This window comes from Epinephelus lanceolatus, chromosome 8 (assembly GCF_041903045.1).
Source record: "Epinephelus lanceolatus isolate andai-2023 chromosome 8, ASM4190304v1, whole genome shotgun sequence".
NCBI lineage: Eukaryota > Metazoa > Chordata > Actinopteri > Perciformes > Serranidae > Epinephelus > Epinephelus lanceolatus.
Genome location: NC_135741.1, coordinates 14039289 through 14066335, shown reverse-complemented (window position 1 = coordinate 14066335; position 27047 = coordinate 14039289). Strand labels below are relative to the sequence as shown.

At 40.6% G+C, this 27047-nt stretch overlaps 2 protein-coding genes across 14 annotated transcripts in view; both read right to left on the bottom strand.

The window, feature by feature from the left end:
• Nucleotides 1–1795: 1795 nt before the first annotated feature.
• On the bottom strand, nt 1796–15477 carry LOC117257714 (specifically androgen-regulated gene protein). 2 transcript variants are annotated; one of them, XM_033627994.2, is made up of 4 exons: nt 15320–15477; nt 6468–6662; nt 3776–3938; nt 1796–3676 (listed from the first exon to the last, which is right to left on the bottom strand). In XM_033627994.2, exons 2-4 carry the CDS (start codon nt 6570–6572, stop codon nt 2139–2141), a joined length of 1806 nt encoding a protein of 601 aa, XP_033483885.1. In that variant the 5' UTR covers nt 6573–6662; nt 15320–15477; the 3' UTR covers nt 1796–2138. The 2 variants fall into 2 exon arrangements, with proteins under 2 accessions (XP_033483885.1, XP_033483886.1); XM_033627995.2 differs by lacking the exon at nt 6468–6662 and having other exon boundaries at nt 15320–15472.
• A 7633-nt stretch (nt 15478–23110) lies between these two features.
• The window catches only part of anks1aa (ankyrin repeat and sterile alpha motif domain containing 1Aa), a 102698-nt gene continuing 98761 nt past the window's right edge, over nt 23111–27047 (bottom strand). For 11 of the 12 annotated variants that reach the window (XM_078169876.1, XM_033628578.2, XM_078169874.1 and 8 more), the window contains one exon: nt 23111–25897. In XM_078169876.1, coding sequence (XP_078026002.1) covers nt 25781–25897 — 117 coding nt within the window. In that variant the 3' untranslated portion in view covers nt 23111–25780. The remainder of the gene's footprint in view (nt 25898–27047) is intronic. The other variant, XM_033628581.2, reaches the window with a different exon arrangement.

Below are 27047 nucleotides of genomic sequence, written 5' to 3'. Positions count from 1 at the left end.
CGACTGCGCTGAGCACTAAATGCAGCTCATGTTAAAGGAATACTTCACCCACAACATGATCATTTATAAATCAGTTGGTCATACCGTGTTACACTGAATTCCTTAAAATAACGTTGTTTTTCTCACATACCTCCACAGAAAATGGTGAACATACTGATTTACTGATTGGGGATCATGTTTAACACAAGCGGCAACTCACAGGGCTGAAAAATGAAGCCAACATGGAAGTGCCAGTTCTTTGAATGGCCACTTGAGGCTGGCTGCAGAAGGCTACAGCAGAAATTAACATGTTGAGGCCTACTCCGGACCCCGTAACACAGCCAAGCTACGCCAACCAGCAGGTTTTACAGCTAATTTTGACTGAGTCGCTACAGCTGATCTCAACATTCATGACAACTGTAAGGGGTGTGTCTTGTCATAACTCAACCGTTTACATTTTATTAAGGTTTAAAATTACTCATAGTTAAGTGTGGGCAGCTCTGAGTGACAGGCTGTCTTCAGATAGCGTCCTCGGCTTTTCAGTCAGACCCAACCCTCACTCCTCCACAAAGCCAGCCCCTTGCTTAAGTATGATCACTTCTGGCTCCAAAAAAAGTTGGTAATGGCAGAAATACCGAGCTCAAGGCTTCAAAATGGGAGTCCATAAATCAATAGGTAACATCATGCCAGCTAACACAGTTGGGCAGTGGTGTCCTTACTACTTTAACTGCATTTCTCAGTTGCATGGTGGTATTGTCACTACTTTCTGAGTCAAATAGTTTTTCAGAAGTAAAGTTGATTAAATCACTGAGTAGCGCGGTAGCATCCACAAAAGTTATAAGCAATTTTCTCAGGAAAAACTCTGAAGTGAAGTGGACTTGTTTTTCTGTGAAGGTCTGGATAACACTGAGAATAAGTAAAGTGACTGAGGTATGTAGATAAGGGAAACACTTCCGTATGACATCACATCCTAATCCTCCAGTTTATTCTGCTTGCTGTTTTCACTATTGGCTTTTCTTGGCAAGACTCACCATTTTCCTGGAACTTAGCTTGCTATATTACTCTGGGTTTCAATGCAGTGAGACTTTTTTCAATATTTTCCAAGTATCTTACCCAACACTGCCAGCTACATACATTATTTTAAGTCTTTGGTTTAACCAAAGCTTTGTCAAAACATCAGATTACAAACAGTCACACAGCTTGTGCAGTATAATTACCCAGTCATATACTTAGTACTTCCCAAACACATGCTTTTTGCCATAATATTACAATTTAAAACTGAACTGAGAGTGAAACGTACACTCTTCAAAGCCAAACTCCAGTACTAAGAGACTTGGATTATGTGGCACAAGTTGTGTGATTGTAAACAGATGTGTTTATATATTTTTGCTGTTGTTAAATGTGTTTCCCAATCAATCAGTCATATGTTCACCCATTTCTTTGGAGGCATGTGAGAAAAAACGTTTTTTTTTTAACAAATTCAAGCTAGAGTGGTGTGACTAATTGATAAACAAATGGAAATTCTGTGGGTGAAGTATTACTGCAAGTACACAAAAAACTGAATATTAGCCAGCGCTTGCTAAAAAAGTTCCTGTGGTCAAGAGAGCTAAAAAAAAACAATCCATTGGATTTTAGGAAGTGAAAGTAGACAACAGTGAAAGTATCTAAAAGGAGAACTAGGAGAGGAACTAGTTTCACAGCGGTGTCACTGAAACAAAGACTAACTTGTGACAGCACACGGTGACACAGAAAAAAGGTTCATACCTGCACATCACAAGACACATATCAAAATGACAAAATAACTTATCGTTGCCTCTTAAAAGTAACAATATTTTTAATTTACAAAAACCACAGCAACAGAGAGAGTGAGTGAAAATCCAAAAAGTTCCAGTTTCATGAGAAATAAAACACAGTACATATGGCTGTACAATGTGAGTAACAAGGAGATGCAAGTGTGTGTATGACTCAGTGTGTTCAAGTCACATGAGGCAGTGTCAGGGTAACACAGTAAAAATGAAAATGCATAAATATATGTGGTTAAGCTGCTTCCCGAAAGTTCTGTAATGTCTTCATCAACCGTTTATCAATCTGTTATGTTCCTTTACATGTAATATCTGCAGGGGGCTGTGGCAGGCAGATGAGGTGTAACATTTGACTCCTCAGTCCCTGAGCAGCCCCAGCTTCTTCAGCGCCTCGCGCCGGTCTTCTTCATTTTCTGAACGAGGGCAGATCAGCACACTGATGCCTTGTGATCGAGGCAGCTTCTGAGAGTCTCCAGAATGATGAGGGCCGGTGTAGACAGGCAGGGACCTCCGTAAGTCCGGCTCTTTGCTGACGGCACGGCTCACCTGTGGACTCTCTCCCTGAGAACTTGAAAACTCTTTCCCACTCCCCAGAGAGGCGGGGCGTGCCCGAGTGTTACGTAGCCTACCTGGGCTCTGCTCGCCACCGACACCCTGACTGGCCTCATTCAAGCCTTGACTTGCCATGTAGCTGCTTAAACCCAGACCAGAACGCTCCAGGGTGTTTGATTTGACACCTTTGACCCTGGGTGGGGTTAGATGATTGGTCAGGGCAGGAGGGGTGAGAGGAGGGGTGTTATCGTGTGTATTAACTGTGGCCTCTGAAGCAGCAGACAGTTCATTATTGGACAATGGTGGCTTGACGTGGTCACTGAAAGCAGCAGGTGCTGGGAGAACGTCAGCAGGCAGGTCTGCGAGAGCTGTAGAAGTATCTGATGGTGACTCAGCTGCAGGAGCCTGCAGGGGGACAGAGGCAGGATGTGGGCTGCTCACACGGCTGTAAGATGGTGTGGAGGGTGTGGAGGGTGGTGTATATGAAGTGGTTGAACTGACTGGAGAAGAAGGAGCTGCCCATGACCTTCTTGTTTTGGGAGAGAGTTTAGGGCTGACGGAAGGGCCTTGATCTGCATCAGCGGGCAGCAAGCCGAGCTTTCTGAGGGCCTCAAGGCGGACCCTCTGGGGGTCCAGCAAGAGCCGGTCACCATTAGTGGGCACTGAATATCCCAAGTTGCCATCAGAGCCAGCGGCTGCTGCTTTGTGTGACTTCAGAATAATGTTGGCAGGAAGCTTCTTGGGCTTAGGGGCGACAACAGGTGGACTTCTGGGCTCAGGCGTTTCAGGAGGAGGAGGAGGAGTCATTAAGGGAGGAGAGCTGACAGGTGGTAGATTCAGTTCTGGTGGCTTGCTTTTAGGCTCCTGGGCCACAGAGGGGCTCTTCATAGAGGCTCTCTGCCGCAGCACCTCCAAGTCAATAGCTCCTCCTGGCTTGTTAACGGATATTCCTGCTGATGGAAAAAGGTCTTTCACTTTCGGCAGCTGTGGAGGGAGAGCTGGCTCATCCATGAAGTCTGAGGGAGGAGGGATAAAACCCACATCGATCTCAGAGGCCCCGGTGGACTCAGCAGCAGAGAGGCTGGCGCTTGGGACAATTATAAGATTACCATCTTCATCTTTGGTCACACACAGCTCATGAGGTGAGGGGTGGGTTTTGCTATTGAGAACTGATTCAGTAACAGGAGGTTTGTCTTGAGTCATGAAGTCCATTGATGTGTCAAAATCTGTCGTGTTGACCGCCGGGCTGGGAAAGGACTGTGGTTCTGAGGTCTGATTCAGAGCGTGATGCTCAGCTTTGTCTGCGATGGTTGAGGACTCATCAGACTTGAAACTGGAAATGTCTAAGTAAGAAAAACACAATTAATACAGTTGGTAGTCCAGTGATTGATGTTATTTGGGTGTAAACTGTGCATGTAAGATAAGTCATGACATGAACATACCATTTACTTTCATCCGACTCATTTTGTCGGCCTGTAACCCAAGATCTGGTTCATCGTTGGATAAGCCGCTGTCCTCCTGCACCTCCAGCGCTTCAATTGTTTCCTCCAGATACATGAGACATGCCCTCTCTTCTGCTGATAAGTGCTCCATACTGTCTTCACTCTGCACACAGAATAACAGATATGAAAAAACAAACATTAAAACAGTTTCCCAACTCTTCAGCTCTCTCTGTCCTCCTTTTAACCCTTAACACGGCCGCGACAGAACAGGAACAATAGGTCAAAGTTGTTTAGTGTTCAAACAGCTGCAAAGGAATGACTAATTACACCACTCCTGTCCTGTCCTTGGCCATCTTTCATTCTATATTGGCCTGTCAGAGGAATTTATTTCAGGTGACTGCAGGTGCATAAGAACAGTGTGAGATCTTCCCCCCTCTGGTCATCTTTATAGAAAACTCTCTGAAACTGCCTGACCAAACATGAGTATTTAACCTTTAACAGATTCACTTCCTCTCATTTGACCTTCTCATATTTACTGTAAATGTTAAAGACATCATCACAGCCTGATGCACAAATCTAGGTTCTTTTTTTCCCAGTGCAACAAAGGACAGAAGCACTGCAAAGCAATACTTCACCCACAAGATGATCATTTGTATATCAATTGCTCATCCTGCGTTATGTTGAATTCATGTTTTTATTCGCATGTCTCCAGCTTGAACGACAAATCCAAAAACTGAAAATTCCCAATGATCTGAAGTAGAAAGGAGGTCACATTTAACAACAACAAAACAATATCAAAACATCCAATGCATTCTCATCCCAAGTCGTCAACACTTTCTCACGCCACTCGTGTGTGATAGCGACACCAAAGGCACCCTTTCACATCTCTATTAGATGCAGAGGTGGGGGACTCCAGTCACATGACTTGACCATTAACTGATGATTATTTTCATTATGGGTTAACCTGCTGATTATTTTCTCCATTTGTTTGGTTTGGAAAAATTCTGGAAATGGTGAGAGATAGCATCACACCTTCACAATGTTTGCTTTTGTCCAACCAACAGTTCAAACCTCAACATAAAAATTATTAAATAACAAAAAGCAAAAGCGGTAAAAAATAGTCCTCACATTTGTGAAGCTGGAACCAAGAAATGTTTTGCATTACAAAATGACAAGATGATGATCAAAATGGAGGCAAATTTATTTTCTGTCAGTTCAATAATTGACTCATAGTTCCAGCTGTACTTGAACATTTGAACAGTTTCGAGTGCAAAATCTTAATCTAAAAGTAACTAGTACCTAAAGCTGTCAGATCAGTGTAGTTGAGTAGAGGTAGACAGTGGCATGAGAAGACTCAGATTTGTACTTACAGTACCTGAGTAAATGTGTTAAGTTACATTCCATGACTGGGTGCAGTTAATGCTTTATTATCTTTATGAGTTGTGAGTATGACTTGACTTGTGACTTGCATGACCTGACCAATGACTTGACTTGCCTGATTTCCATCACAGTGACTTGGGTCTTGCTTGAGACATGAGACTTGCTTATGACTTGCACTTTTTGACCTACTCCCAGCTCTGTTAGCTGCACCCTTTAACACATGTACGTGACACATAGCTTTCTTCTGGCCGAAACTGGCTCTAGAGTTGTAGGTTCGAGTTGTCAAAGGGCGGGGTTAGGGTTTAGGCAATAAAACTACTTGGTTAGGTTTGGAAAAAACATGTTTTGTGTTAAAATAACTTCTTAACATGTTGTAAAGTACATCACAGACGGACATAAGTTACATAATGTTTCAATAAAACTATGAACAGTGGTCTCCTGGTTTAAAGTCTGTGTTGGTTTGGTCCACCCACCCTACACTGACATTTTCGCTCTTTATACTCCACTGGTTCCTCTGAGCGTCAAATATTACATAGGACGGGTTTACATTGGAATTTACTGAGACGCCAAATGGTGCTTTTGTCGTCAACATCACACAGAGGGGCGTGAGAAAGCATCGGTTTTTGATGACTTGGGAATAAGAACGGGCTGAAACATTACTTCACAAACTGTCACACAGCTCATGCCATATAATCAGTCTCATTTATGCAGTCGTTTGCTCAGTACTTCCCAAACACATGCAATTTTCTTAAACTTCACTATTTAATGCACTTCCACATACAAGTAGCACTCCTGGGTAAGCACGTATGTTTAACCCCTGCTCCTGTAGTCCACTGAGCAAAGTTCAAATGCACACGATTTCCAGGAACACTATTCGTCCATGTGTGAGACTGTGTATGTGTTTTAAATAGTAAGGTTTTAGCAAAAACAAATGTGCTACGACTAGATAAATGAGACTTGGATTATACTGCAGGAGTTGTGTGAGAGCTTGCAAACTGAATGCTTTGATATAGTTTTGCTGCTGTTAAACGTGGACCCCTATAACTTCAATTCATCAAGAATTTTCTCTTTTTGGATTCTTTGTTCACTGTGGAGGCTTGTGAGAAAAACACAGTTTTCTTTATGAATTCAGTGTCACACGGGGTGAGTAATTGATATACATATGTTCATTTTATGGGTCAAGTGTTCCTTTAAAAAAATAATGTTCAGATAGGCCAGAGGAAACTAGAGTAACAGTAAAGATAAGGAACAGATAAGACACACGGTGAGCAGGACAGAAGACTGAGATGAGTATATCTACAGCAGCACTCACATAGCCAGAGTTCATGCTGATTACACTGTCACAGCTCCCGGCACTGTCCAAATTGCTCAAGGATTCCATGGCAACGCCGCCTGGCCACGTGTCACTCTTCGGCATTGCACAAGGAAGAGGACGAGGGCAGGACCTGGGCCTCGCGGTCCCCTTTTGATTGTGTAAATTTCACCAAGAATCAGCCTGAGAGAGAATCTGAAAAGGTCAAGGAGAGAATTTAAGAACGGGACAAAAACTGGAATCAGATGAAATTTATGTGGCGCCGCTATCTCCTTGACACAATTTATCAAATACAAAAACTGACCTGCTGAGATGGAGCCTTTCATAAGCTTAAATAGTTCACAAGATTGGTTTGTAAACACCACAGCAACAACTATTACTGTCAAATGGTTCCATTACTGTGATAAATGAGTGCCATAAATTACAGCTGATAGCGAAATGATCCTCATAATGTAATAGCGCTCCTATTTCACTGCCACTGTGATGTATTAAACACAACCAGACATGCTCATCAAGTCATTATGTGAATTATTGGATGAATTAGTGAACATTTTATTCACACATTACACCACACAGAGTAAGATGAAGTCCATAGCTCATTAGGGTTTTAGTATGTTAAAGGAAAGGATCAAAATTTGTCAAGTCATAGACATGTTGTCTCCACCTGGTTTTAAAGGTGCGTTACAGGAAAGTGATGTCATTTTCTGATCTTACCAGACTGTTCTAGATGTTCTATTATTTGCCTTTACCCACTATGTCCACAATACTTATGATTATCTATCAAAAATCTCATTGTGTAATCATTTTGCCAAGACACCAATAGTCTACTCTACAGTATAATCACTGTGTTGATATCGAGGTATATGGTCGAAAATATTGTGATATTTTATTTTCTTCATTTTGCCAATCATTGGTTCAAACTACTTGATCAAACTAGCAAGGTACATGTGATACTAAATTTTAATAAATACAAAACAAAAATACGCTCCAGGTGGTGATGTTGCAAACAGGATTCCTCAGTTAGTTACATAACTTCTAAAATAGCATCCAACAACTTCTCTGAACATTTGTTAATAAATAGCATAAATCAATACCTCTGACTGTGGTCAAATGAAGTTCTGTTACAGTAGAGAAGCAATGGTAAGATAAAAAGAATTATCCCTCTCCTTTATGGCTCAAAATTGTTTTTAGTTTCGCTAGATAACTACACACACAAAACAAGTCAAAAAGTAATTTAACTACTTAAATGACAACTCAAATATGAATGTGAACTACCAGCAAGCTGCTGCAAAATGTAGGTAAACTACTATTCTAATCACATGGAGTTCATGACCCCTCAACTCTGAGTATGTAACCTCTGAAAGAAGAAATATAGGCCTACCGTTCTTCTACTTAGAATTTGAAAATTGAGAAGCAATATGGTCCAGTATTTGCATTTCCATTCTAACTGATGTGAGTATGATGCTTTATAACATTAAACAGCTGTAGTAAGATAGTAAATGGTAAATGGACTGCACTTGTGTAGCACCTTTCTAGTCTTCCAACCACTCAAAGCACTTTTACACTACGTTACATTCACCCATTCACACCCATACAAGGTGCCACCTGCGACTCAGTAACCATTGACATGCTCTCACACACCAATGGAACAGCCATCGGGAGCAATTTAGGTTCAGTATCTTGCCCGCGGATACTTCAACATGTGGACTGGAGGAACCGGAGATTGAACCACTGATCCTCCAAGTAGTGGATGACCCGCTGTACCTCTGAGCCACAGTTGCCCCAGTATAAGGTATGGTATAAGGAGGATATTTTACATTGCAGCACACACCAGAGGTGTGGACTCAATTCACATGACTTGGACTTGAGTCACAAATTTGAAGAATTTAGACTTAAAAAATTTCAAATACTTTCAACTCAATTTGAACTTTATCAACAGTGACTCGTGACTTTACTTGGACTTGAGCCTTTTGACTAAAAAATACTTGACACCTTCCCCTAAGACCAAAGACTGAAAAGCATTTCATTGAAGAAGTTTGCCACAAATTAATTAATTTCCCTCCATTTCCTGAATCAACTAACATTAACACTATTCACTCCCAGCAAGTCGACACATCATACCCCAGATCCACTTTGTTTGAACTGATCCGAAAGCATCCAAACAAGCTGCAGGAGAAAACCATCAAGCACTGACGTTATCTCACTGAGTGCCAGTTGGATAAAATCATACCAAAGACAATTTCGTTCACATACAAAAACAACTTAAAAAGCATTCATTCATTTTTCTGTAACTGCTTATCCTGTTAGGGGTCGCGGGGGGGCTGGAGCCTATCCCAGCTGACATTGGGCGAGAGGCAGGGTACACCCTGGACAGGTCACCAGACTATCACAGGGCTGACACATAGAGACAGACAACCATTCACACTCACATTCACACCTACGGACAATTTAGAGTCACCAATTAACCTGCATGTCTTTGGACTGTGGGAGGAAGCTGGAGAACCCAGAGAAAACCCATGCTGACACAGGGAGAACATGCAAACTCTGCACAGAAGGGCTCCCCCACCCCAAGGTTCACTTGTGACTTGTCCTGAAACTTGTCAGTCTTGACCTGGAACTTGAGCGCCATGACTAGTTGAGACATACTTGTGACTTGCGAAACAATGACTTCATCCACCTCTGGCACACACACAGGTTGTGCTATGCAAATGGAGGAGGAGTCATAGTGATGCTTTAAGTGGTTTATTAATCAGTATTCCAGTCACTATCACTATCAGCGATCAAGCGAAAAATGCTCATCTTTGTTTGTGAATACGCATGACATCCCCCAGTCGTGTGCAGTCTGTGTAAAGACAGCTGATATGCTGTGTTATGTTGCAGCACTACACTGCTTACATGTGTTTCCTGCCTGTTATCCTGTGTGTATTACTACTGACAGGTCAGGCATGAGGAAAGCATTCCAGCCAAATATGAGAGGGATTAGAGCTGGCTCCTTGTCTGCTGAAAACATACAAGGACAGGGTTTTTCAAAATCCTCACTAATAGAGGGCTGATTTAGGAACAAACAGGGCAGTAAAGAAATTCAAAAGGCCACTTAAAGCAGAGTTATTACCTCTGTACTTTCCCTTTTAAGTGCTTAAAGTGCATGAGCAAGTGCCAGAGGCAAATACCACCAACAATGAGCTATGATTGAGACATGAAAGGGTAATATTTGATCTGCTCTGGGTTAACAGACTGGAGTGGATTTTTGCTAAATAGGTCAGACACATGCAATATACTGTACCCAGAGACAAAAGCTTAACAACCTGTTACATGACTTATTCAACACGTAGACACAGCTGCACAATCAGGTTCAGGTGTGTTCGTGGAAGCAGAGCAAAGCCAACTTCATTGTTCCTCTTATCTCTGAAAACATTTGATTAAACATATAAGAGCAACGGAATTAATGGTTCCCGTTACGAGTCAGTGTCACGGTTTGTCCACGAAATAGCCTCCGACATGATGTGAGGTCTCTGAGCCGCGACGGCTGTGAGTTATCGCCGTAATTACTGGGGCATGAGGTTCCTCTGAGGACGAGCCAGGCGCAGACACTCATTCACCGTAAACAACATGTCCCCTCTGCCAGCACCAGACAGTTCAGATTTCAATTGTGCGTGTGATACATGAAATGTTCCTAAAATAATGGGAGCAGCTTCAGAGATTTTTCATGTAATAAACTGCATTTTATAGCAGCAGCTTAAACAAGGTGAAAGATCAATCAGTGGCTCATTTTTATTCAGAGCTGCAGCAAACATCGAAGACAGTGAGGTCATGTCATCTATAATTTTCTGTGACTTTAGAGGTTTAAATGAGTCAATTTACATTCCCACAATTAAAGTAACTATCACATGGAGGGCATTTTAGAGGCACACTCAAGTATTTTTGAACATAATGGTTTCTCAAGAGAATCCACTGACCTTGCTGTGAGCAGTTTCATGTAGGAACTATTTTCTTTCTTTCAAACCTCACCTGCCAGCCGCATCACTGAATCCACTGCTAGCTCACTTAGCACGACTGAGCTAGCTAACGTTAAAGCACAGTTATGTTATCTCACCCTGTCACAAGCACGAGCCTCTTATCCATGAGTAGATGCACACTTCCTTCTGCACAGTGATACGGTTTGTGGGTGTAGTTCAGTACTCAAAATATTCCACAAACCCTGTTGTGAGCAGTTTCATATTTTTTTTGTACTGAAGTACACTCACCAACCGTATCACTGCCTGATGGAAGTGTGCATCTACTTGTCAACAAGAGGCTTGTGCTTGTGACAGCACCACCCACCAAACGTGTCACCAGGGAGAAGAAAGTGCACATCTACTCATGGATGAGAGGCCCATGGTTGTGACAGCCCGAGAAGTGAACTTTAATGGCGTCCTCCTTGGCTGAGCTGTAACATTAGCTAGCTCAGTTGTGCTACGGGATTTAACAGTAGATGCACGCTTCCTTCTGCACAGTGATGCAGTAGAAAAAAAATAGTTCCTACATGAAAGTGTTCACAACAAGGTCTGTGGATTATCTTGAGTAACCAGGGGCCTGTATCACGAAGCAGGATTTTGTCTAAGCGAGGTAACTTCAGGGTTAACCCTGGGTTTTCGGTCTCACGAAGCCGGTTCAGTTCTTATCGGGGTAGATCACCATGGTAACTTACTCTGAACGGCTATCCTGCTCCGGAGCAGGGTAAGTTCAGGGTTGAATCTGATCCTATAAAAAGCACCACCCACTGGCCAATCAGCTGTTCGGAAAAAAATGACTCCGCTGACAGAAATGCAGCCCAGTCATGACGGGAACTTTAATTAATTTGGTTGATTTTGATTTGAAAGTTTATTTTGAACATTAAAAAAGAAAAGAAAGCAACAACAACAGACAATGAAAAGATTGTTCAAAAAGGAGTGGAAAGAAGTCGAACTTTCATCCCACCCCTTCATAAGAAAGAAACTGATCATTTGCGGACACTTAATAGCACCATTAATTAGTGCCAATGTTTTTTTTTTTTGTTGGAGGAAATGATCCCTGTTAAAGATGATGGGCCTAATTGACAGCTTTGCTGCTGGAAATGTGGAAAGTAGCCTATCATGTCTACACTCCATGGTGTTTGAGGGATTTTCCTTTTTGTTTTTTAAAGAGGGAGACTAGGTATATTTCGGCGCAGCTGTTAATTTCTAACACAGCTCAATATCAGGATGATTTTATTCAGACTATCAATTTGGTGTTGATATGATTTAATTGTGGCGTCAGCTTTAAGCTTTATTGTAGCATATATAACGTTATGACAAAGAAGACCAATTTATCAGACGCAATGATGTTAGACAATAATTGTAATAAACGCAATTCATCTGTGCAGCACTGATTTCATGGGATTCAAGGGTGTGATCAGTGTCAGATGTACAGGTACAGGTACTGTAGCTACTTGAACCAGTGATAAGTAATTTAACCTACACATCATTTTATTTGCTACCTCGTTTTGTCTTGATTTTTCCCTCTCTCCTCCTCTATTTCTTCTTTCCTTACCCGTTTTTTTTTCTTCTCTATTATGTGATTTCATTGATGTTTTGACAGGAGAATTTCTTTGATAAGCTTTTAGTGGCTTCTAACCTCTCCGCCACTTTTCTTTTTTTAATCTTGTAAATCTTATTTTTAACATTATGTGCAAATAAACTAATCTAAACTAAAACTGAACATTATTCATCCCGTTATACGTTGCCACGCATGTTTCCTCCTCCTGCAGCTGCCACGGTGTTGGCCTTTTCTGTAATGTTGCTTTCCTCCTCCTCATATTTTAGTAGAATTAATCTCTGATCCTCACGAGAAATACTTTTTTTTCCCCTCACATACGGCGCTCTGTGAGGACGCTCAGTGACGCTCAGTGACGCTCAGTGACACTGCGCTTCTCTCATGATTGTAATTGGTCCGCTGCGTGTGCGTTCACGGCTTTTGATAAAGCAACCCTGGGTTGAGTTACCGAGTTGATATCCAGCGTCGTGATACCGATTATCCTGATTGCCATTGTTAGGGTTAGTCAACCCAGGATAGGTCTGGGTAACCCAGGAAAGGTTGATCTCATGTCGTGATACAGGCCCCAGGTCATGATTTCTGTAAAGAGACATTGCTGTTTCCCTGAGCACCACAAGCTGAGTGCCATCTAGATCCATTATATTCAAGAGAAGGCAGACATCTCTACGGCTGATATCTCCAACACTCAGCAACTCACACTGAAACAATCTAGACTGATAAATAGCACTACAGGTAAGAGGAAAAGCAGTATAAAATATTTTTGATTTGGGGTGAACTGTTCCTTTAATATATTTAAAAATGACATCCACCCAAAAAGAAATGCTGTTTAGGATTCAGTATTTCTGCCTGATAGTATGAAGATGGGACTCAAAAACAGCCTTTTGGTAAATTACATTTATACAAAATGTAACTGAATAAAATGTGAAAAATTCAAATAACTATAATCATATAGAGGTTTCATTTCTGGATGTCTGACAACAACAACAACAACAACAAAAAAAAAATCAAAGTACTTCTAAAATCCTGGCTATCAGTGCCAGCCCTACCCTAGGTGAGTCTTCCCATCACTGTAACCTGATTAGAGGTAACGATAACTAGCTCTCCTTCTGCTGATTTCAACATGGATTTGTTTTTTGTTTTTTTTTCTTTCTTCCTCTCCACATCCACTCCTCTCAGTAGTGTCATGGTAGTTGAGTGGGCACCAGAGAGCTTTTGTGGTATTGACATGAGAACAATACAGCATGTTGTGGGGTGCACATGATGTTGGATAACTCGCCCATCTTTCCCAGAGAGCAGGTAAAGTATATTGAGCTCTCTGTTACTTTAGTTACGTTGTGTGGCCTTATGTCAAATTTCAAAATAATAGTAGTAATAATATTAGTAAAAAAAAAAAAGGTAAAAGATAAACATTTTGATTTTTTTTTCTATGACTTGGTTTCACCAAACCTGTGGTTTCCAATGAGAGAAACTTTCTATTTCCTCTTAAATATGGACAAACAGTTTTAAAGTACATGATTTATATACAGATTATAATACATGGGTTGTAACATGTCTTTGTTGGGTGTATCACCTGAACTTTTTTGTTTTTTGTTTTCCCAAGCTTCCAATTTTTGTGTTAGCTCTTGATCTTAAAATGAAGTGATGTCTACTGTGATTTATGAGCGGTTTTTCCTCTCTGATGTTTTTTCATTTAAAGGATTTTTATAGCCCAAAAGATGTAAAATCATCCCATATTTGACAAGGAAAAGGATTTGATTTGTTACCGTTAAAAGTCTCCATCTTTTTCTGTAATTAAATCCTAATTTTCTTAAAATAAATGGAAACGATAAGGTAGAGTGCAGTGAGAATGTCAAAATGTTTCCAACAGAAATTAGCATGTTTCAAGATTTCTTTAAAGAAATAAGTGTCCCTGTGTTGAAACAAGAAAGAAGAAGGTAAGTTGCTGCTCTAGAATGATGAAGAATACTTTGCCCAGCTTTACAAACTGATTTAGACATGTTCTCGTCACACCGACAGAATTTTCTCTCACTTGCTTTCATAAAAAAAAAGAGTTTAAATATTCAAGTTGGAAGGAAATTATAACTCAGGATTTCAGGATTATATAAGCCACTCATCTCAGGCAGTGACAAAGAGCCTTAGAAGAAGTCTTGCTGACATGAAGACATGACAAGGACAGCTGAAGGAAAAACCTGATCACCAACATCAACATTCACTCATGTTTTCTGGCAACAAGGACGAGTTGACAAAACACCCACTGGCCTTTTGGTGAAAGCTTTAATAGCTGTTAATTACTGTCCCTCCCATCGACCCATTCACATCAGCAGAGAGAGGAACAAGTGTCCAGGCTGAAAGCAGCCAACACCTCTCCCTCTTTCTGTCTCTCATGAACCTAAACAAGGCAACAAACCTGTAGGGCGGCAGCAGGACAGCTCGCTACACCCACAGCTGAGTCAGGATTTAATAGTGACAGGAATGTCACTTTGCTTGCTTCCACATCTCAAAGACGACTTTTAAATTCAGCCCGGCGCTCTGATGTTCACGGGCGTTCCACTTGAATTACAACTAGGCAGATAAAACACTTCAAACTATAAAAAAGGGGGATGATCAGCTCTGAGTCTTTAATGTGTTTACCGTGAGAACAGCTGCGCAGTTTGTGAGCCAGATTTACAACCAGAGGAATCATCATTTACAGTCTACAATCACGAGTTATATGTGATTGTAAAAAAGGAAAAGAAAAGGGGTCTAAAAAATGTGAAGTATGTGTTCAAGGGCAGTGAGAGAGCTGGTTTAATGATTAACAGTAAACAAAAGTTCATGTTGCGCAACTCACAACTTGCTGGAGTGAACAGAAATATTTCATTAATGTTTAGCTTGGCACCTTGTCCCAGCAAAATCAGGATTATTGACATTTAGGTACAAATATTTGTGCTTTCCCTGACTCAACCTGGACTCACTAAGCCACCAAATATTCAGTGGTTAAACACCAGTGATCAGTGTGTCAGCTCAGAGAGGAAATCCAGGCTTTTACAGAGCATAATATGGGAGAATATTTCCCTGACACATCTGTGCAAAGTGGGTCAGTCACACTCTTGGAACCTGCTCAGCTGCTGGAAACAATAAAATAAAAGCCTATAAAAGTGTAACAAGAGGTCATAGTGTGTTCTCAGGAAAGCGGCTCACACACACCAGTCTAAACAACATTATCAGACAAACACTAAAGTCTAAACTAAACAACTCTTTCCTCATAACTCCTCTGTATCCGTGAATAAAGCACACACCAACATGGTTTCCTGATAACTCACCGGATGTAGGTGAAGCTGACTCGTATAAAACTCAAACAGCAGTTTTCAGGTGTCAGTCCATAACGACACTGCTGCTGTCTCCCCTCTGAGTCCGACAGCTGCTCTGTTCCTGGAAGTAAAACTACACGCAGAGAAGAACAGGTGGGAAATAATTGCTGCCAGGTGACCCAATTAGCTTCCGGACAGGCTCTGTGTGAGCAGCCAATCAGAGAAGACGTTTCAAAGCGAGAGCCAATGAGATGGCAGCAGCCACATAAACACAACCCTGATAGAGTAAAGTCTATTTTTAATTTTTCACAGCAAAAGTAGAAAAGTTTCACTAAGTATGACAGTCACATTAAATAATTATGAGTCATATGATGTGTGTAAGTATATAGAATAATAAAAGAGGCTCTTACGTGTGTTAACATTTTGAAAATTACTAATTTATTCAACAAGGGTTTGCAGCCATATGACAGCTCCTCTGTGAGGCTGAACTCAAATAGGTGCGGAAGCCTATTGCATCCACTTGACAAATAAAAAAGCCCTGTTTTTCGGAGTAATTTTTTTTGTTTTTCGGAGTAATTTATTTATTTTTTGGAGTAATTTATTTATTTTTCTGTTTTTTGGTGTACTTTTTTCTGTTTTTTGGTTTGTTTGGGGGGTTTTTTTCTGTTTTTTGTGGTAATTTTTTTTCTGTTTTTCGTGGTAATTTTTTTTCCTGAACGAGGAGACGAGATACTTCAAAATCTCGCGAGAAGCTCCCACCTGGCACCTGCAAGTGACTGGTGCCTGCGTAAAGTCGACAAACTAACGATAACACCATCTATATGACTTAAAGACAAGAGTATCTCCCAGTGTCTCAAACCCAAAACAAAGTAAAACTGGATTAAACTAAACAAGCGGGTCATGTTTGCTTCCATTATATCGAGCTCTCAAGAAAGGAATGAAAGCGTCTGTTGTTCTATTGCTCTCTTAACTCAGAAAAAAATACTCAGAAAAACAGAAAAAATTACCCCAAAAAACAAACAAAGAAAAACACGAAAACAGAAACAACATTACCGCGAAAAACAGAAAAAAATTACCACGAAAATCAGAAAAAAATTACACCAAAAAACAGAAAAATAAGAAAATTACTCAGAAAAACAGATTTTTTTTTTAAAATTTGTCAAGTGAATGCGATACGCTTCCGTAAATAGGTGCTTTGAGCTACATGTTAATACAAATGATAATGCCAGTGTGTTAGTATTAAAGGGGCAGTTCACCCCAAAATAAAAGATACATATTTTTCCTCTTACCTGTAGTGCTGATTTGCAATCTACATTATTTTTGGTGTGAGTTACAGGGATACAGTTTTACCACTGCATTTTTATTTAATAAATTATGCATTTTACAGCATCACATAAAGAGTTTCCAGCATCAATTTAAAGGAGTAGTGCAACATTTTAGGAAATACACTTATCAAAGATTGATAAAGTTCTCATGCCTGTATGTTAAAGGGACAGTTCGACCCAAAATCAAAAAAACATATTTTTCCTCTTACCTGTAGTGCTGTTTTTCAGTCTACATCAGGGGTATCAAACTCATTTTATTTCACAGGCAACATACAGTAATAATAAATAAATAATAATCATTTGATTTATTTCGCACTTTTCAGGATACTCAAAGATGCTTTACAAAGAACAACAACAGCAATCAAAAACCAAAAAAAAGAAGAAGATGAAATAATCTATAGAGAGGGAAATAATACGGAAAGTGTGAAGTACACTGATTTTAGAGGTTATAGGCAGTTTTGAAAAGGTGTTTGGAAAACTATTGCAAAATGTATAATAAATAACAAACACCTCCACAATTTTCCCTTTCTCTGTTTAAAGTAAAAACACTAATCCATTTATTAGGAAATACACTTATCAGATTTGGATGAGAAGATTGATACAGTTCTCATGCCTGTATATTAAAGGGACAGTTCACCCCCAAAATACATAGTTTTCCCTCTTACCTAAAGCGCTTTTATTCCATCTAGATTGTTTTGTGGTGGGTTGCCAAGTGTTGGAAACATCAACCAAAGAGATGTCTGCCTTCCCTCCAATATAATGGAACTAGATGGCACTCAGCTTGTCTTGCTCAAAGCACCAAGAAAAAAAAAAAGATAAACTAAAAGCACAAGCACGAGCCTCTCATCCATGAGTAGATGCACGCTTCCTTCTTTGCAGTGATTCATTTGGTGGGTGTTGTTCAGTAGAGAGAAAACAGTTTCTACATTAAACTGCTCACAACAAGGTCTGTGGATTATCTTGAGTAACTGGGTCACGATTTCTGTAACGAGACATTGCTGTTGAGTTTTACAAACATATTTTCATAGTGTTGTTTCTTTGTTCTTTGTTTTGTTGTATTTCAGGAAGCCTTGTGTAACACCTTGGCCGAGGGACCACAGATGAAAAATAGCCTCTTGGCTAACTGTAGCATTTTTATACCATGTGTATTTATTATTTTGCACTGTCCCTTCCTAAAATTAACTCAACTGAAACTGAAACTTTGTGCACCACAAGCCGTGTGCCATCTAGTTCCTTTATATTCAAGAGACGGCAGACATCTCGTCGGCCGATATCTTCAACACTCAATAGCTCACACCAAAACAATCTAGACTGATAAATAGCACTACAGGTAAGAGGAAAATATGAATTTGTGAGTTTGGGTTTAACTGTCCTCTTAAGTAGGTGTAATGTGATTAGTATTTGGTCATATAGCAAAGTATTGGACAAAAGGAAATTTTGACCTTCATCCATCAGCCAAGAACTGCAGATGAAAATTAGCCTGTACGGCTAAATCTGGCACACTGGATACATTTAAATACATGGGTGTAACACATTTCTGGTATTTCTCAAGACATTTCAATAAAGCCCAAAAATGTCAGCCTCTTGGTGGCGCTAGAGTTAAAGTCAATGGATCACCAAAGTCATTAGGATACATCATCTGGAAACCATCAAGGTATGTATGAAATGCTGTGCCAATACTTCACATAGATCAGGGGTCAGCAACCTTTGCTATCAAAAGAGATGTTTTTTGCTTTGTCTGGAGCCGCAAGACATATTTATGTCTTAAAGTGACCACAACACAATCTACTTAATCTAAATTTGCCTATAAACATTCCTAATAAGTTTAAATAATCGTTCATGAATATGTTTTACAACAAAATAGCCACTCTGCAGTGGGTTATTTATGATTATTTGGTGCTTAAACTTTGCAGCGTTAGTGGTGACAGCAAACACATCTGTCCACTTACTATGAAATTCGCTATTTGCCTCAGAGACATTTTCTTTTTTGGATTTGAAATAAATAGCGAGCCTCACTGAGGAGACTCAAGCTCATCCATTGTATTGAGATTGAGCAAATTTAAGGAAAAGGCACCAAGGTGTTGACGAATCATGCACATAGTTGATGAGATGTTAAAACATTTTTTTTTATTCGGTGTACAGGCTACACAATTATACAACTGGAATATGTAAGAATGCAAAAAAAAAAAAGTTAAATATCTGTTATCCATTTCCATATAATTTTTCCTCAAAGTCACAGGGAGTCACTGGAGGAGGGCTAAAGAGATACATGTGGCTCCAGAGCCACAGGTTGCCTACCCCTGGCCTAGATGTTGTCATATGTCACAGTATTGCAGAACACTTTGACCTGTTGGTGGCGCTACAGGAGAAGTCAGAGGATCACCAAAGTCATTACAGTGTATCCTCTTGCGACCTTAAATATCTGTAGGAAATGTGATGGCAACCATCCAACATTTCTGAACCACAAATGTCGATGTCATGGTGGCACAAGATGTAGGTCTGGGGATCAGCAGTCATTAGGCTTCATCACCTGAGGACTCTGAGTGTCTTTACAAAGTTACACAGCAATCCATTAAATCAAAGTGACACAGTTTTGTCTTTTTGGCTCTTTAATTGGCCTCGTCAGTGAGACCCTTCTGATGGACTGTATCATTGACACGTTCTAGACATTTACAAATTACAGTGTGGATGGTTTAATCTTTATGAATAATGTTTACAACTACAGACCTGTTTAGGAGCTGTAAAACCCACAACTATTTATTAATGGATTACATTTATACCTGCAATTTTATCAACCAGCCAGCCTGGTAATCCCAAACCGGTTTCTCTTAATGGCTTATAACCAATCTAGAGAACTTATTTTTTCTCTTATATTTGAAATAAATAAGACATAAAATAATAAATGGTTCCATGTTAGAAAGTTGCACCATGAAACTGTGTTCTGTTCATACTCATGTCCTAAAAACCAAATTCCACCTGGCTTGTTTTACCACTTATTCTGAGTGTTTACAGGCTGGTTGCTGTGAAGAGTTTGTCAGTTTGTGCATGTCAGAGTTTGTGAACAAAGCCGTCCTGTCTGCAGATATCAGCCTCACAATCAGCATGCCACAAGTCGATCTGTTTTCCAGGAACAGCAGCGCACATTTGTGACGTCTGTTGCATATCTATGGAAATGAGCAGACGTGTAAATTCATATATCTGTCCCAGAAATCACCGGATCTGTTGTCCTGCTGGTGTTTTTGTGCTGGCCAACAAAACAACTTTACATAAAGAACATATTTTTCATACCAGCAGTTACATCACTGAACCAAAGATATGATGCAGTGTTAGTGTAGGAGGCGGTGTAAGTGTCACATGACATGTTTGGCTGCATTCTGCTTTCCAGAAGAGTTCAAAGTTCAAATCTTAAAACAATCTGACTTTATTTCTGCCAGTGTCATTTGAAATTTAAGGCCTAAAGCAATTTAGTTATTTTAGATCATTGGGAAAATAGTCACAGTATAACAACAGTATATTAACTTGCTGTTTTTCAAAATAAAATCAGTGTCACAGACAGTATGAAGGTTTTTTTGCCTGTCAGCCTCATCACTGCACAACTATCAAAACAAAACAAGAGAAATCAGATGACAAGAATCAGATGACACATAATTTTTTATCAAACTATTAAATATTTATCTATTAACTATTTTGTGAACTATGGGCTGCCAACTGTTGGTTGTTTATCAAAATATGTATTTTAACATTGATTCATCCATACATTCACAAACTCCAAAATTATTTTGAGTTTGATTAGTTATTATTCCTGACACATTTGACAGCTGTAGTCATTTTCCTCTCTTGATTTATTTCCCTTCTAACAAAGATAAAAAAAGTAATATTAATATACAAGTTGGAACAGGAGCAATTAAAATAAACAAAAACAACATTTCAATTAATCTGAGCTGATAAAAATAAACAAGGACACAAAATAATAATTAAAACACAGTTGTTCTTAGAGTTTTAAAGTAATAGATATTTAATTTATTCACAGATCTACATTAGGATAAATAGAGTCAAGTGGACAAGGAAAAACCCTTAACTTAATAAGTAGTGGAAAGTAACTAAGTACATTTACTCAGGTACTGCACTTCAGGATAAAATTTAAGGTACTTGCACTTGAGTATTTCTATCCTCTCCTACTCCATACTTCTACTCTACCACATCTCAGAGGCAAAAACTGTACGTCATACTCACGTATATATTTATATTATTTCAGAAGTTATTTACTTGCAGTGGATTATTTCTGTTGTGTGTATTACTTGTTATCTGTAACAATAATGGACGTAGCTACCTTGACGTCACCCATTGATTTGTGGACTCCTGTTCTGAAGCCTCGACTTCTGCATTACAGCTGTCGCCATCTTGGTTTTTGGAGCCAGAAGTGACCATTTGTGCTTTCCAATACATATATTACCATACTATATAGTATGCCAGAAAAAGATACAGTGTGTCCCAATACATAGTATGTCAAATGCAATATGCCAGAAATACAAAGCTGTTCTACTACATCCGGTCCGATTTTGCATTATACAGGCCAGCATGCTTTTCTGTCTATTCTGACCCACAATCCTCTGCACAGCCGACGATACGTCACATCGACTGAGCTGCAAACAGATGTCAGCTGACTGACAGTTGTCAGGAAGTCCCAATGCACATTCAAGTAAATGATGACCAGTCAAATAGTAATAATAGGAATATTGTTTAAGTGAACAAAAATAATCCTGAATATCACAAACAACAAAAGGACATAACTATAAAAATAACAACAAAGAACTGCAGATGTAATTTCACTGTCACAAATATTATATGATAGAATCTAAAAACTGCACAGTTATAACTTTAAGTTAAACTACATACATTGCAAAGTAACAACAGCAGAGCTCCCCTGGTTGATCTCCGTTTTGATCTGGCATTTTTTAAATTTTATCTCCAGGGTAATGGATATAAAATCAAGAGGGTCAAAGTTCAGGGCATAATATTATGAGAAAGTAGAATGTCCTGATTGTGTGCATACTGCATGCAACAGTACATACTTTTTAAGGACAGCTGCAGTACATACTGAAAGTAAGAAGAAATAGTATGCGATTCGGAATGCAGCCCATATTTGGGTGAGAGGCTGGAGCTGTGGAGGAGCGAGGTGCGGATCTGACTGAGAAGCTGAGGACAATATCAGCACACAGCCTGTCACTCAAAGCGGCCCACGCTTAATCATGCTCATCTTTTAACCTTAAAAACAATGTTAACAGGTGAGTTACATAAAAGTTCAGCTCAAGTTCAGTTGGCATGAATGTTTAAACTAGCTATAGAGACCAAAACTGTTTTTGTACCAGGCTGTAAACATGTTTATTTCTGCTGCAAAGTTGGGCATTTTAACTGGCCTCAAGTGGTCATTCAAAGAACTGCAGCGTTTTGCACTTCAGTGTTGACTTCATTTTTTAACCCTGCAGGTTGCCACATGGTGTTACTAACCTACTTTTATTAAAAAACTTGCAAAAGGCGTCTGAAAGCAGCACAAGAAAAGTGATGGGGCTCCAGACTCAAAGAGTTAAAGGTCCAGTGTGGAGGATTCAGTGACATCTAGTGGTGAGGTTGCAGAAATTAAACTTCTCCTGTGTGCTGTTCTGCTACACGCTCAGCACACAGGATTCAGTGACATCTAGTGGTGAGGTTGCAGAAATTAAACTTCTCCTGTGTGCTGAGCGTGTAGCAGAACTGTGGTGGCAGACAAGAAAACACAAATGGTCCTGTGTAGAGCCAGTATTTGGTTTGTCTGTTCTGGGCTACTGTAGAAACAACATGGTGGACTCCGTGGGAGAGGACCTGCTGTGTAGGTAGATATAAACGTCTCATTCCACGCCAACAAAATTCTAATTTTCAGGCGATTATAAACTAATGAAAACATAGCTATGAATATTATATTAGACTTCTGCAAATACATGCCACTGAATGCTACACACTGGATCTTTAAATAAAAGATGTGAGTACTTCCATCACTGGAGTTTTTCCATGTACAGCTGGACTTTGGCTTTAAATGCAGAGAAATTTACTGCAGGAACATGCTTGTCTGTAGTTACTGAGGTAGCTGACAGAAAAAGTTTTGATGAAATTGTATTGCTGCCTCATGTACCTGAACCTCTGTGCTTTTATCTCCTGCACTGTGTTACACCTGCAGTCGCTCTGAGCTGTGGGCTCCATCCTTCAGCAGAGAAAGGTTTATAAAGTGGATATGGAGGGCGGAGACCAAACATTTCATCCTGGCACATCCACTGACCTCGTTCGCCCTCTGACAAATGGAGACAGTACTGAGCTGTGATGCCTGCGGCAGATCTGCAGCTTGTCACAATCTGACGGATGATTCTGTCAAACTTGGGGAGAAGAAATGCAAGAGACGTTCCACATTAAAAAAGCTCAGTGACAAATAAAGAGTCAGGAGTCGGCATTTCTAATTGCGCCATTTATTAGTCGTACAATTATGAAAAATAATCATAAAAAAGACTGGAAGCCCAAGATTATTTACAATCTTTTTTTTCTGAAGTGAGGTCCCTCTTCTGAGTCATTGTTTTCTCAGCCTTTTTTTTTTTTTTTTTAAATCACAGGGTATTTATTCACGATATGTTTAACTTTATAAGACATAGTCCTTTTCTCTCTTTTGACAAACGTCAAAAATTACATACATACATATACATATATATAGATATCTATAAAAGCAAAAATCATTCAAGTATCAAAATACAGACCGCTAGATTCATGTACAATATCATTCTCATCATTGTCGTCATCAGATTAGTCCCTAAATATCTCTCTGACCCTTAACAATGTGCAAAAGCAGAACGGGACCAGGCTGATGGCCGAAGGCGCCGACGACAGCGTACCATAGAGCTATCGCGCTGGCCTGACAACGTACCACATATACAACAGTTAAATCAAAACGACCTGACTAATGTACCCATATACACATCGGCTGACCAGAAAGTACCATTAACAGTCAACATACTGGGAGTTAGCTAGGAGAAACATGCTCTGCCCTATTGTTCTGTTCTGCAGCTAAAATCTAAAGACGCACCAGCCTGCATGGCAGGTTTGGTGAATAATCTGGTCAAGATTAACTGAACAAAAGGAGCAGGGAAGGAGAAGTGAACCACAACTGATCCAGTTCCAGCATTAGGACACATCGTTGTCCTAGATAACAATTAAAACATAGAAACAAAACAACTTTCAAATCAAATAAAAGCCACCCCGTTATATTATATCGTTATAAAACAGTCTTTGTAGTGTCAGTTCCTCTGCCCTTTGGTTAGAGAGCTCCTCCCGTGCAAGATTACGTCGTTTATCACAGTTATACATGTATGTTTGGGATGACGAGCTGATGGTCGTGGAGAGACGTTACAATGTGTGGATACAGGACGAATGATCCAGGAAGGAGTGTGTGCCTACAGTGTGAGGTCTCGGTCTGATAGTTTGTACCTTTGTATCATGACATAAAAATTCATGTTCCTTATCTGAGCCACTTCCCCTTTCACTACAAGTTCTGCGTTGTGACACTGCCGGTACATTTCCTCAAAGAGTAAACACCAGCCTTCATGAGGGAGGTCTGATACGTATTAAGAGGAAATACATAAAGCACAACAAATACATCTGAGTGTCACTTTCTGATGGACAGGAAGTTAAACTGAGCGTGCGTGTGTGGTGATGAACTCTTGAAAGCTTTATGTCTGTTTGCTTCCAGGCCTGTGTGTTACTGTGGCGAGCTTGATCCACCTGCTGATGTGATTCTGCTGCTTTGGCCCAACAAAACACCTTACCCACCATGCAACAGGGCTCAATCCTGTCCTTTCTTACTGGCTTGGGAGAGGCCACAGTGTTCAGCTATGGGGAAGGGACACAGACACACGCACACAAAGCAACAAGGTTAAAATAAAGTAAAAAAAAAACCACAACTAATGGACAGAAACAGCATGACGGTGATGGGAAACCCCCGCTCCTCTTTATAATGATTAACTCTTCACCAGTGAAATATTAACTGTGTGGTGATTGGCGAAATAAAAGGCAGGATGAACAGAGAAGGCATTTGTTGTGAAGAGAAGAAAGCAAAGAGACAGGACAGAGGAAGATGCACTTGTTCTCACACACTTGGGGATTTGGTAAAAGTGCTTCGTTATAGTTAGTTCACTCCAGAAGAAGCATCAGGTTTAAATCCTGCTGCTTTGATTGATACACAGAGGAGGGCATGCCAGTTGTAAGACAGTTTGGACTGTCTTTTCCAGCGCAGCTTGGACCACTAACATGCGGGTCCATGCCAGCTGTTACGCCCTATTCTGCTCCCCTTATCCCCTGCTAGAAAATCCCCCAAAATGCTTACTTTATTAGCTCCTAAAGGACCTTATCACAGTGCTAGGATCTTAGCCTCCTTTGGCTTCGAGCAGACTGCTGACAGGGAAAAATACCCCCCCCTTAGTAAATCCTGTGTAACCTCAATAACATCGTGACCTCCGTCCCACCAAACAGTCTGCTAAAGTCCAACTGACGCATAGTTACAGGCCCAAGTTTGTCAGTTTCCTCAGGAAACATGTCCATCCAGGTACAGGATGTGTGCAGAGCGTCACTCTCAGTTGCGGTCAATCAGATTTTCTCAGCGCTCGGAGAAGTTGAGAGATCGAGAGTGAAAAGCCTCAGAGTGGCCGTCGCCTAACAGAGCAGGAAAAGCACCGAGAAAAGAAAGAGCTTATCATCAAGAGTCAATAGTGGGATGTTGACTGGGGGAGAGAAAGGAAGCATTGTGCACGGGAAGCATACAAGGTAAACAGAGAGGAGAGTAACAGTGAAGGTGAGCGGCAGGCTGGAGGTGTGAGCGGTACCTGCGAGAAGGAGGGTTTTAAAAGCGGAAGGGTTGCACTAATTATCTCTAAAAGTGGTGGTTTAGCAGGAGGAAGGAGCAAAGCACTCGCAGACTGTTGTAGACGAGTGATGGCTGAAGGGAGACGGGGGAGGGCAGCAGGGGTCCAGCCCAGAGGGGGAGGCAGAGTCACAGTGAAAGGCACACAGAAGGAGGGGGAGGAAGAGGGGTGAGACCAGGCCCAGAGGTCAGAGGTCAGAAGGAAGAGGGGTCCAATCAGAATATGGTGGTCTCGTACTTAGTGCTGATAGTGCGCTTGGATTCCTTGGGGTCCACCAGCCATGTAGCGCTGCCCTGGGACTGAGAATCCCCCTCCTGTTCCACGATGTCGCCCTGGAAACACAAACAGAGGGCATCAAACGCTCAGCTTCTCAACAGCTGCAAACTAATTAACTCAGTGAAAACATACCAACATTAAAACCATTGACAGGTGAAGTGAATACCGTTGATCTGTCTGTTACAATGCCATGTTCTGCTGGGAAACCTTGGGTCCTGGCATACATGTGGACGCCACTCATAGCAGCGACACTCCCCTGTGGTGATGGCCCTCCCAGCAGAACAATGCGCCATGTCACACCGTAAAAACTGCTCAGGAATGACCCAAAGAAAGTGACTAAGAGCTCAAAGTGTCAACCTGGCCTCCAAATTCCCCAAATCAAGCTGATCAAGCATCTGTGGGATGTGCTGATACCCCAGAGCCAAGTCCATGGTGGGGCCTCCTTGTTACAGACTTGGCTCTGACCTGTCAAAGTATCCAGCACCATGGCGTTGATGATAAGTCATGTGGGTTGCAAGGTGGGGTAGCGGCGTGTCCCATGAATGCTCGATCAGATAGGGACCTGGAGAATTTGGAGGGCAAGTCGATGCCTTGAGGTCTTTATCACAGTCCTCAGGTGATTCCTGAGCAGTTCGGCGGTGCAGCACGGCATCTGGGAGTGCCATTGTCATGAGGGGTGTACTTGGTCTGTAACCGTGTTTAGGTGGGTGGTATGTCAAGTGGCATCCACATGAATGCCAGGACCTAAGGTTTCCTGGCAGAACAATGCATTGCAACTAGATGATCACTTCTAATTTATTTGTCAGTGGTCTTAATATTGTGGCTGATCAGTGAAGGTTTGGTCAGTAACAGTCGGACTGACTGGACAGTCACTGACTGTGACTATGTGCACATGCAGATATACCCTGGTTAATGTCTTATTTCATAGTCTTATAAACACTTGATGATGTTGCATACATCTAATGCTGCAACTAACAATTATTTTAATTGTTGAATAATCTGTCTAATATTCTTGTTTGGTCTAAAAAATGTCAGAAAATGGTTTCCAAAAGCCTGGGATGACATCCTCAAATGTCGTGTTTTGTCCACAACCCAAAAACATTCAGGTTGCTGTCATGGAGGGTTAAAGAAACCAGAAACATGTTTATATTTAGGAAGCTACAGTAGTATCAGAGATTTCAGATGTTTTTCATAAAAAAATTACTC